Source organism: Zootoca vivipara, chromosome 2, assembly GCF_965207765.1.
Source record: "Zootoca vivipara chromosome 2, rZooViv2.hap1.1, whole genome shotgun sequence".
Lineage (NCBI taxonomy): Eukaryota > Metazoa > Chordata > Lepidosauria > Squamata > Lacertidae > Zootoca > Zootoca vivipara.
In genome coordinates, this window is record NC_142584.1 from 55,570,121 (window position 1) to 55,582,694 (window position 12,574).

Here is a 12,574-nt window from a genome sequence, read left to right on the forward strand (position 1 = left end):
AATAAAAATATGTAGTTCAGGATATATGCAGCCTGCAAATAGGACCTGAGAGATGTGGGTTTGGGATCAGCCTCTCCAGTTTCAGCTGATTTTTGTCTATGTAGATCTTCCACAGAGCCTTGAAAGCTTCATTCGAGAATGTAAATTCTGAATGAGTAAATCCACTACAATTAAATATTACCAGTTTGGGGGGCAATGGACCTCTGGGTTTATGTGAGGTAGTCTTGCAGCCCTAAGAATCCTGAGCATTCCAGTGGTTTTAAACCCTCCTCAGCTTTCTTTATGATCAAAGTAGATTTCTATTAGCAAGTACTTATGATCATCATCAATTTCTTTCCATACCACATTTCCACAAAATTGTACCCAAAGTGGCTCACAACATTCCTCCCATCTGGCTGGGTTTCCACTGCCACTTTGGGCAGCTTCAAGCACATATAAAACATAGTAAAACGTTAAACATTTTTTAAAAACTTCCTGATGCAGGACTGCCTTCAGATGTTTCTAAAGTTGTGTACTGTAGTTCTTTATCTCCTTGAGATCTGATGGGAAGGAGTTTCACAGAGAGGGCGCCACTGCCAAAAATAACAACCACTTTTAATTTTCTTAAAATCATTTTATTGTAGGAGTCATCTGAATGTTTTAATTAGTAAACTCTGATTTGGAATTGGTTAGAAGAAAGTTGGGTCTGAGTAAAAATTGCAATAGGTTGTATCCTTGTGGTCTTTTTCAACTTTACAATGTTAGTCCTACTTAGATTCGACCCCTTAAAAATAATGAGCATGAAAAGGTTAGGTTCATTAATTTCATTGGGTCTCCTCTGAGTAGAGCTTATTCAGATACTACCCAGTGTTAGTTTGGGTTACATCCTGTAGTAAAATTTACATAGGTGTACAAATTGAAGACCTGGGATTTAGCCTTGACTGACAGAAATGTGCTCTGTGTGCTTAAGTGAGTCGTGTGACAGACTGGTACCTCAGTTCCTTCTTTGTACAAAGAAAAAATACTGCCTTCCTATTTCACAAACGAGTTAGAGATCTAAATTAACTGCTGGCTTCCACAAATACATGGGAGACACTTTCAAATAGACTAGTGTGACAAACTACCCAGACATGGATTTCCTGTGCAAAACTGCCGAAGAAGGACATGGAATTTTGCAACATCAAAAGCAAACAGTATGTGGACATTGAATTGTCAATATTGGACAAGCAACTGAAACAGCCATACTTGACCCGTGATCTAGTCATTGCATCCTACCTCATAACTGCTTAAAAAATTGTCAGCAAATAAAAGTTATCGATTATAAATAATCTGGGAAAGCTAGAGTATGACATCCACCAAACCTATATCAGTAATTCAGGTATCAGAGTGATGTCAGAAAAGAATGGAAGGATGACCAGTTATTTGATAACAGTGCCCTTTGGTTTAGACTCCATGAAAGCATTAGAAACCTCTGCCTGAGGCTTAAAATCATGATCCCCTTGCCCTGTTTATCCTCATATTCTTCACATGTGCTTATTATAATAAAATATTGTTCAGGTTTTTTTATATATAAAAAAACCCTGTGTATTTTTATTATTTTTATACAAAAAATATACACAGAGAGACAAAACATACAAGCTTGAAAAATATACTATCACTGCAATCTTATGCATGTCTATGTGGATGTAAGCCCCATTAAGTTAAATGGCCCTTACTTTCATGTAAGTGGATTGCAGCCTAACTATATTAAATATAAATTAAGATTCCAAAATAAAAAAGAAGCATTCTTTCCCCTAAAGATAATTTATATTTTGAGAATAACTATCTCATCAACAAATCCTTTCACATTAAATTTGAATAGTAATTAATAACAGGCTAGATATAAAATTTGTCACCGGTCATTAGGCTTCCAAAATTTGTAATTACTACCAATCATTTAATATGCAGTTAATTTGATTAAAATATGTAGTTAATTTGATTAAAACATGCAGTTAATTTGATTAATTTTTAAAGGTTTAGTGGGATGCGGGTGGTGCTGTGGGTTAATCCACAGGGCCTAGGGCTTGCTGATCAGAAGGTCGGCGGTTCGAATCCCCGTGACGGGGTGAGCTCCCGTTGCTCGGTCCCAGCTCCTGCCAACCTAGCAGTTCGAAAGCACATCAAAGTGCAAGTAGATAAATAGGTACCGCTCCGGCGGGAAGGTAAACGGTGTTTCCATGTGTTGCTCTGTTTCGCCAGAAGCGGCTTTGTCATGCTGGCCACGTGATCTGGAAGCTGTACGCCGGCTCCTTTGGCCAATAACGCGAGATGAGCGCCGCAACCCCAGAGTCAGTCACGACTGGACCTAATGGTCAGGTGTCCCTTTACCTTTAAGAGATTTCTAAAACTTCAAAAGTAATCCTAACTGCAATAAAAAACAAACATACACATACTCTAATATTTTAAGGACATGAGAAATACAATTCTTTGGAAATGTCTGACTGAGAGAAACTAATGTGTACTTCATCTTGATAGTTAATGTAATGTAATGGCTTTATTGGCCATTCCATATTCAGTTTCACTTGTTTCATCTTGTGCGCATGAGTGATGCAGGAAAGTATAATTGTGGAATAACTATAATTCTCTTTATAGAACCAGTGAAAGCATATTCCATTTAATCATGCTAAAGGGAGGGGTTATTTTTTGCTGCACAATTATGTTAACTATAGGTTATTTGTTTTGTGAGGGATTTTTTTTTGCTCTTTCATGTTAAGTAATGTTTTTAAGTTTTGTACTTATTTGTTTACGTTTATTTTGGTGTCTACAAAATGTTTTGTAATAAAGGAAGATTTTAACAGCCTGTTTTGCTTTATATTATGAATCACTATCGAGACTTGAAATAATAGAGTGCCATCTAGTGGGTAAGCTTAACTTTTCACGCAGCAAATGTAGTTGCTCAGATAAAGGATTCATTTTTAAAAATTGTCCATGATTGAAATATATATGAGTATGAGGTTGAATTTTGCAGTTTACAGTGTGATCTCATACATGTCTTCTCAGAAGTAAGTCTCATTTACTTCATCGGGACTTACAGATACATGGGTATAAAACTGGAGGCTTACAGTGCAGCCCCAACTGTGTCTACTTAGAAGTACTGTAATGCATATTCTGAGAAAATTCTGAATTTGGATATCAGAACATTTTTCAGCCACAGTTGAACAGTCTGGGGTGCTTCTGTTCAAGATCCTCACTGTTCCATTCTATTTCCTCTCAGTTTTCCATTCACTCAGCATTCTGTGGGTACAGAATATGCTCATTGGGTGGTTTTGATGTTTGTGTGGAGTGAACACATCAATGCCAAGCCCCAGATATATTAAAATCTAGCATACAGTATATCTATTAAGTTCTATGGGCAGCTGTCACTTGCATCTCTCAGAACATTTAAAAATAGCTCATTGGTTTGTATTCAATGTTGGTCATGCCACTGACTTGAATTGGTATGACTAAAATGTATTAATTTCAGTGGGTGTACTCTGAGCAGAACTTGGTTGACTATAAGTCAGGCATAGGCAAATTCGGCCCTCCAGATGTTTTGGGACTACAGTTCCCATCATCCCTGACCACTGGTCCTGTTAGCTAGGTATGATGGGAGTTGTAGTCCCAAAACATCTGGAGGGCCAAGTTTGCCTTTGCCAGCTATAAGTCAATATGTGTAACCATCTTTGCCATATGTCATACTTACTAACTTTTCAAATATCTAATCATGGCTATTTCAGAATGAGTGAAAATAGTTGAATTCACAGAATTCTTCAGTTACCTCAGGATGTTGGATAGTTTTCAGATCACTCAGAGACAATTATAATACTGTAAGACAAAAACACTTTTGACTACATACTTAATTCAGTATAATTTAAAACACTTAGCTCTGTTAAGTTGTATTGCTTTTAGAGTGAGAGATATAAGCATATGCTTATATATGCCATTCAATCAAGTGGGATTCAAAAAGTGTTTGGCAGGATCATGCACACAGCTTCTCATAGTGTCAGCTTTAGAATATTAATAGCATATATCTTAATTTGGAAGCAAATATCACTATATTCAATGGCACTTACTCCCTAGTTGAGGGTGTATAGGATGCCACCTAAGATACAAAGGAGTAGGATGCCACCTAAGATACTCCCATCAAAGATAGGATGCCACCTAAGATACTCCCATCATCCCTAACTGGACCAGTGGTCAGGGATGATGGGAATTGTAGTCCCAAAGCAGCTGGAGGGCAGAGTTTGGCCACTTACATAGGTGCTGTATGTAAGTGAATGGAAATAGTTTGCCTGATACAAACATAATGACCTCATATAATACATTTTCTGTTAATGTCCTGCAGTATTTTCAAACCAGTATGACAAACACATTACAGCTTTTGAAAAGAAGTAGAACTTGGAAACCATGGTTTTGAAATACATTCTCCTCCCCCTTTGTCTACCTTGACAGTCTTCACAGCTTCACTGGTTGACTACGGAAGAAAGGAACCAAGTTTTACATGAGCTCAAAGCTTCAGGATGGTCCGAGCTGACTGAAAGGGATGCCATATACAAAGAATTCATCTTCAAAACTTTCAACCAGGTAAATAGGTACTTCATTACAGTATTGTTATTTTAAGGAAATGCATTTAGCTTATACAGTATTTGTACTTCTTAGCTACTGGAACCTGTTCTTCAAAGGCCAATCTATTCACACAAATACTATCACTTTAATAGTATTGGCCAAATCCTGATCTGGGTTCCATAGGTATCATTTCTTTCTGCCCCTTTATGTCCACCAATTCTCTGATTTTAATTACTCATACTCTGCTGTGTACCTGCTTAGTATGACCCATATTCTAGCACACAAGTAGTCCCACCATCATGTTTAGTTAAGACACTGAAATGGTACTAGGAAGCAACTTGTGACATATAATCCTTTTGGCTTAATGTGGGTTAAAATGATTTTATTTATTTTTTGCCTTTGAAAATAGGTTTAAATCTTCACCATTTCAATTCCAGGCTGTTGATAATATTTACTAGAACCCCAATCCTTTTAATTTATAGAAACTTCCAAAAGCATGTGTTTGTGCACACACACACAGACAGAGCAGATCTAATAGATCTAACACAGCTTATGCCTAAAACTCAGCTATGTATCAGTCAGTATAGTTTAAGGTCAGGATGTAAACTACCATATTCTTCCTGAAGTCAGTAAATCTTCAGTTTACAGAACATAATACAACTATTTACCAAAAGTCAGACAGCCAAGAAGTATAATTTCCTCAGTGATCTTCACTTTGCCCTTTGCAGATGGCATGAAATCAGGTGTGTAAAAAGCTGACAAGTTGAAATGACATAAAAGGCATTTCAGATTTATTTGTTGCACATGATATTGAGTTGATTGATCTGTTCATTGAAATTTTATTGCTTTCACAGATAACACAAATGACATATGATTCTTAGAAAACTCTTTATTCATTCCAGGTTTTGAAGACTGTATATCAACAGATGTTAACATACCTTATTGCCAAAGTTTTGTAAGCCCATAGGAATATCTATTTTTTGTGTATTACATCCAGCGGAGGAAGAATGGACAGATTCTTTGCAAATCAGGGTAAATATGGGTCAGAGGTAGTTTACTTGGTAAAAGTTTTCACTGACAAGCTGTCAAGTTATGGATTTATGGAATTGTTCTAAAATACCATGCTTTAGAATTCTGACAATCTATATATCTTCTACCATGTTGTAAATACGGTATAACATCTTCCATCCCCCTCCTTTTTCCTTTTGTGTCATGTCTTTTAGAAAGTCAGCCTATAGGCAGGGACTGTCTTGTTTATCTTACAAAAGCTACTCTGGGAGCCTTTTTGGTTGAAGGAAGGAGACATAAAAATGCTTTTAAATACGTAAGGCTTATGCTCAGACCATAGGTGAAGAATAAAAAGGTGGAATAGGAACTCCTTTTTTTCCTTTTCTTTCATTGCTTTTAGATTATACTTACCATTATATTGCCTTTGATGTTGTGTCTGAACAATGCAGTCATGGTCTTTTATCTTAAACTTGCTCATGTGACCATATCCTTTTCATCTGTGGGGAGAGGAATGATCAACGTGGATAGGATTCTTGCAGGTACATATAAAACTGATAGTAAATTTTTCCCTTAATAATATATGTTACTTAATATTTGTATAGCACTCTTAGTTGTTCAAAGTCCATTTTTAATCCATACAACAACCCAGGACTGAAGCTGTGAGAGAGTAGCTTTCTTAGGTTCATGGGTGACATAAGATTCAAACCAGGGAGTTCTTTATTCATAACTTGGTCTCCAGCTACTACCCAAAAGAGTTCTGTATTTATGCACAGCCCACAGTGAAAAACCAGTCTCTAGAGCTGTGGTTCCCAACGTGGGGCACTCCCCCCCAGGGGGGCAATTTGATTTTTAAGGGGGGCAATTTGAGAATGAGTTATTAACAGTTAATGGCCTTTTGGGCTTCCTCCACGTGAATAGGAGTTCACTTTTTGAATAATAAGAATTATATGTCACGGCAGGGGGTGGCATCAGGATTTTAGAGATGCTTAGGTGGGGCATGGCAAAAAAAAAAAAGGTTGGGAACCACTGCTCTAGAGGAAAGCTAGCTCTTCATTTGAGGCAGGAAATATGGCTGTTGAAGAACTGATCATATACATCCGAACAGAAAGAAGCTCTTTACACTTCCTTTTTTGCCTATATTTTTTCTTTTTTTAAAAAGGAACAGAAAAATTGGGGATTTGGGAGAAACGACTATCTGTTACATTCCTGTTTAATATGTAGGCAGTTCAGTAAGCTTTTCTGAAAATTACAGCTGTAACTTGAATTCGTTGTCTCTTGTGGATTTTTTTAAAGGTATAAAACCTGCAGTTATCAATTAAAACCTAATTCATTATGTATCAGAATTCTGCCGTGCAGCATTCATTAACCCTATTTCCTCTCAGCGTGCATAACAAAAGTCTTGCAAACATCTAGACCAGAGAAGGTCACTTTACCAGATGTTTGGAGATGAGACATCTCTGCTTTGCATCACCTCTTGTTTGTTTCTGATTGCATCCCAGTCTGTCTCTTGAAAAGGGCCATCATCGCAAGGCTGGATTTCATCACAAAAGGAATACCCTTCAAAATCATGTGCTTGACTGGAAAGATTTTTCTCTGGGTTGTGTGTGTGTGTGTTTTGTAGGTAGCATAGAATATGATTACAGTTGAAAGGGTAGAGGAAACGGCGTTCCTTGAGTTTGGAAGTTGTTACGGAGTTTCTTCCTTTCTCCCGTATTGTCAGCCAAGTTTCCTGTTTATTTTGGCCAAACGGCAATAGAAGAGAGAAGGATATTTAGAAAAGGGGGCACATGTTGAAGATACGCAGGACTGGCTGGGATACTAGAAGGCAGTTTACAAAAAACTACTATGTTTATTAAATAAAGGCTTCAAGTTAAAGACTTCATTTAGCTTTTGGTACCACTTTTTTGCGTCTTATAACTGTTGTGAGAAAGTAAACCCTGTGAGTGTCAGGACTGTAGTTAATATTTTTTTAACAGGGTGATATTCCTGTTTGAAGACCCCTAGTATGATTTTTAAGATTCATGACTAGGTTATTTTTCAGTCTTGTTAGATACATGAATAATCTAATGGAAGTAGGCTGCAGGCAGGTTGCCAATTCAGTTGTACAAAGAAATATGTTTCAGGAATCCCGCTGAGCTGAATTGAGTTTCTTGGAGAAGATTTTTCAGGGTTCTTGACTTCATCTGCAGTGACTGTATTTCATGATCCTGAACCATAAGAATCATAGCGGATATCCCTTTATAACGTTTCTTGTCATATATTTGTATAAAGGCCTGCACAGTATGCAGAGCAAACTAAATAGTAGTTTTGGTTCTGAAGTTTTATTAACTGTCAGTTTCTTAACTCCAGTAAGTTTGGTAATTTCTGAAAGCATACAGGTTTCTCTCAGTTGCCTGTATCCTATTAGGGTATTTTTTTGCACATTTGTGAGTGTCCTTGGACCCATTAAATGATATTCTTCTCTAACAGATTTATAATTATGGTAATTTTTTTATTTAGCATGGGTTGATAGTATCTAATTCTCATAGTTTTGGAGAAATGTTTGAGATAATGCAGGTGAATGTTTCAGTCCAGCAACAGCAATCTGCACGTAGAAATAGGTTTTCATGCATGGATTTGCTGTAGAGACACATCACACATGGGGTGCGGGGAAGAGTCCTGCTATTTGTGTGCAGTGCAACAATTGAAGGAGAGGGAATTGTCTCAAAATCCTCTCAATAACATATCACTGAAAAGCTTCACCCCACACAGTAGCTTCCATTAGCTGTTGAGTGGGTGGAGTAAGGAAAAAGGAAAGCATGAGAATCCTTTCCAGGCTAACAACTGAATGTTGTTAGGAGAGATTTCACACAGAAGGCAGTTGCCTTGGGAGAACTGTGAACACAGCAGCAGATTGTATAGACATTTGTTGTGGTTGTCAAGCTCCCAGCATGTCTCTCAATTTGGGACCTGAAGGATGTTGCATAGGGATTTATCTTGGTTTGCACCACTGAACCAAAGAATGCAAAGGGGAAAGCCACAGTCTGACACTCAAAAAGTAGAATTTAATCTTCTTCTTTGGCGATCACTCGTATCCGAGTAAGATTGTCTTCCATAAACACGGTTTTAACAATGGGTCCGTAAGTGACTGTGGAGGCCAGTTCTGGATCCGCACGTCCTTTCACAGTGGAGACATTGGTTTCTGGGCGGGAGTTGATCACGGTGTGGATTTGCCAAGCGTGCCTTCCTCTTAGCACGTTTCTCCCTTGCGTCCTGAGATCGAGTGTCTTCAAAGCCTATGACACATTTGGTAAAGGCTGTTCTCCAACTGGAGCGCTCGCAGGCCAGTGTTTCCCAGTTGTCAGTGTTTATACTACATTTTTTTTAGATTTGCCTTGAGACAGTCTTTAAACCTCTTTTGTTGACCACCAACACTGCGCTTTCCATTTTTGAGTTCGGAATAGTGTAGTTGCTTTGGATGATGATCATCAGGCATCTGCACAACATGACCAGTCCAACGAAGTTGATGTTGAAGAATCATTGCTTCAACACTGGTGATGTTTGCTTCTTCCAGTACACTGATATTAGTTCGCCTGTCTTCCCAAGTGATGTGTAAAATTTTTCGGAGACACCGTTGATGGAATCTTTCGAGGAGTTGGAGATGGCGTTTATAAGTGGTCCATGTTTCACAAGCATATAGTAAGGTTGGTAGTACAATAGCTTTGTAAACAAGCATTTTGGAGAATGTAATATGCTGTATAAGATGGCTAATATGTGTTGATTTGTTTGTTAATTGACATTAAGGCAGAGTTCCTGGTTCGGATCTTTTTCTACCCATCCTCATCTCATCTAGCAATATTTGCAAGAGTTGAGTCCTGATAGTAGCTCTGTGTTTTGGGGGGTACTTACGCTGGCGATGGCTCAAAAACCCAACAGGGCTTTCGGCTGAGTTTTTTTTTTGGGGGGGGAAGAGGGTTCTAGATTATTTGTCTCCAATCTGTTCAGACCTGGGGCTCACGTTTAACTCAAATAGGCACTTGGGGACCTATTTCTTAAATTTTCTTAAAACAGTTGTATGGTGGTAGTGCTGCTGTTGCAGAGCCCTCTTGGATTAAACCACAACCCAATAATGGGTCCCTCCCAGCCCACTAATTGAAAACCAATGGTCAGGTTGCTGAGGTGCTAGACAGGTATTTGGAGACAGTAATAGGCTTGATATGGGCCAATAAATTGAAGCTGAACCCTGAAAAGACACAGGTGTTACATGTTCCAAGTTCTCAAGGAAGCAGGTAGACTGGTTGTTTCAGGCAGAGTTGCATTCTCCTGGAAGGATCAGGTCCATACTCCTGGATCCCATATTGTTACTTGAGATCCAGGTGGCCTTGGTAGCTAGGAGTACCTATTTGCAGCAACGGTTAGTTCACTAGCTCCGGCTCCTTTTGGATAGAGATGACTTGGCCACATTACCCCATGCCCTGGTAACTTCCGAACTGGATTATTGCAATGTGCTCCACATTAGGCTGCCCTTGAAGACAACTCAGAAACTTCAGCTGTTTTGAAATGCAGTAGCCAGATTAATTGGCAGGGGTTGCCTTTAGAACCCATAAAACCCCTGTTCTACAGTGGCTGCCAGTTCACTTCTGGTTCCAATTTAAGGTGCTCACACTAGTGTTTAAAGCTCTAAATCACTTAGGTCTCAAATGTTAGAGACCATCTCCTGTCCTACAGACCCTCTTGGGTGTTAGGATCAGCAGAAGGGACCCTCTTAATAGTTCCACCACCCTTTTAAGTTTTGGGTGGTGTTGACTCAGAGGAAGGCATTCTCTGTGGCAGCCTGTGAGTTGTGCAATTCCCTCCCCACAGATGTGGGTCTGATGTCTTCATTGTACAGCTTTCAGTGAATGCTGAACACGCACCTCTTTACCTTAGCCTTTACCATCTGAGACATGTGTTTTCAGCACCCACCCTATGACTGCAGTTTGCTTTAGCTGTTTTTAATACTGATTTGTAATTTTGTTGTCACCTGCCCTGGGGACCTGCTGGTGAAGGGTAGGTCATTACATATTAGTAATAATAGATAGTTCATTGCTACACATAGTCTACAATGCCATTTGTACTTAGCTGGAAGTAATCTCCATTGAACACAATGGGACTTACTTCTTTGTAACATTGCCTTGATAATAGCTGCTAGCACCTGTTCCCTTGCTAACTACCACCAAAATATAATTGCTTTGTCAGACTGAGCATGACATTCTGTTTGTGCACCAGGGCTTTTTAGTCCACTTATCCCCACCCTTGAAACCTCTCTTGCCAAAGCTGCCTCTGAAAGTCAGGAGATGGCTCCCCCCCCCATGACGACATTCAGTGACACAGCCACAAGTTTGCAACCCCTCTTTATGTGCTTGGGGCTCTTTTGATCTTGGCCTTTGAATTCTGCAAAACCACAGCTATTGAAGTTATGCACACTTTATAAAATGTGAATACTTCGGAGCACAGAGTGCAAGTTGAAGAATTTAATTCTCTTCATGTGGAACTTAGAACTTTTCAGCTGAGGGACAACCAGCTCTGCTTATAAACGGAGCATTAGGGGTGACCTAGATGGACTGGTCTCTGCTCGTAGTATTCTTCATGTGTGGTGATGGCTTCTTGGCATAAGGTGCTGGGTTTTATTTATTTATTTTTATCTCTACTTAATTAAGTACCATGAAGGGAGTACTTCCCTTAGTCTGTGGTACTAGAATTATTTGGCATAGGTTTTTAATTAATTGGCAGCTTGTTGGAGTCAGCTATCCTTAAATGTAGGTCAGCTTGCTGTATGAAACAAATAAGTCCTTGGGAACTTACTTGAAATTGGATACATTCTTCCCCTACCCCGCCACTCTGTAACTTTCCGTTTGTCACATCCCTTTGTCTTCTCTGTTGATCAAAGTCGAGTAAAGTTGTTTTTATGAGCATAGTCCGAATATTTCATAGCTGTCTTGCAATACTTAATCCTTTGGCTCTTTGACTGAAAAATGTCTACGCCTTTTTATGTACTGAAAACATAATATCTTTTCGCCTACAACCTGCAAACTTAAAATGAATTTTATGTCAAATATTCAGTTGTGGGCCACATCTCTTGCTTTTTATATGCCACAGTGGCCTTGTGTTTCCCTCCCCTCCATTGTCTGATAGTGAGGTCATTTCTAGTCCTCTGAGAAACTTTATTCCCAGCCAGATGCGGCCCATATATTAAAAGTAGCACCTGTGGCTAATATCACAGCAGCTTACCATAAATTTACATGGTAACCAGGATTATATCTGTCAAGACTGTTAGAAATGTCTAGATTTAATTTGATTTCCAGTATTGAAGGGGTTCTCCTAACATTTTGCTTCATAACTATATTTTTATAGTTTTAAAAATCACTCCACTGTTAAGGTTTTTACGGCACTCCCAGCACCCATTAAGTTGATTTGTTAAATGGAGGTCAGAGTAATGCAACTTGGCTGTATTAGGATCGGAAACAAAAGCATTTGTGACAAATTTAGCCCTTTTGTGTGAATCTTCTTGGAGTCACACCATTGATAGCTTGTGTCAGATGTGCTTCCTTTCTAAATAAGAGCACTGAAGATCTGATAGGTTGACCATTCAAAAGTCAAGTTCATTTTCATGGCTTTCAGAAGATTCATTGTCTTAGTTGCTCCCTTTTTATACTGTTGCACTTGATTACCTTTCAAATGAGTTTTATATCCACCTACGTTGGGCCTGTGTTTTTCATATGTTTTTTCCTGAGCCGCCTCATTTCCCATTATCCTGAGTCCTCTGCCATATGCTGTGATTTGCGCACCTGCAAAGTTTATAACAGTAATTCTTTGGGTAGTTAGGTTGATGGGTAGCCTCCCTGTATATAGGGATAAAATAGCCGATTTGCTATAAATCAAGGTTATTTACGAGCAGTGTTTGAAAGCGGAGAAAAACCTCTGTATTTGAAAATGGTGGTTGAATATTGAACTTCTGGTTTCTGTACCTGTTTGAGGTTATTTC

At 38.8% G+C, this 12,574-nt stretch overlaps 1 protein-coding gene across 1 annotated transcript in view; it reads left to right on the forward strand.

Moving 5' to 3' along the window:
• Positions 1-12,574, forward strand: part of PCBD2 (pterin-4 alpha-carbinolamine dehydratase 2) — a 35,886-nt gene that overhangs the window by 2,189 nt on the left and 21,123 nt on the right. Inside the window, exon 2 of the mRNA XM_035105476.3 lies at positions 4,450-4,581. Coding sequence (XP_034961367.1) covers positions 4,450-4,581 — 132 coding nt within the window. The remainder of the gene's footprint in view (positions 1-4,449; positions 4,582-12,574) is intronic.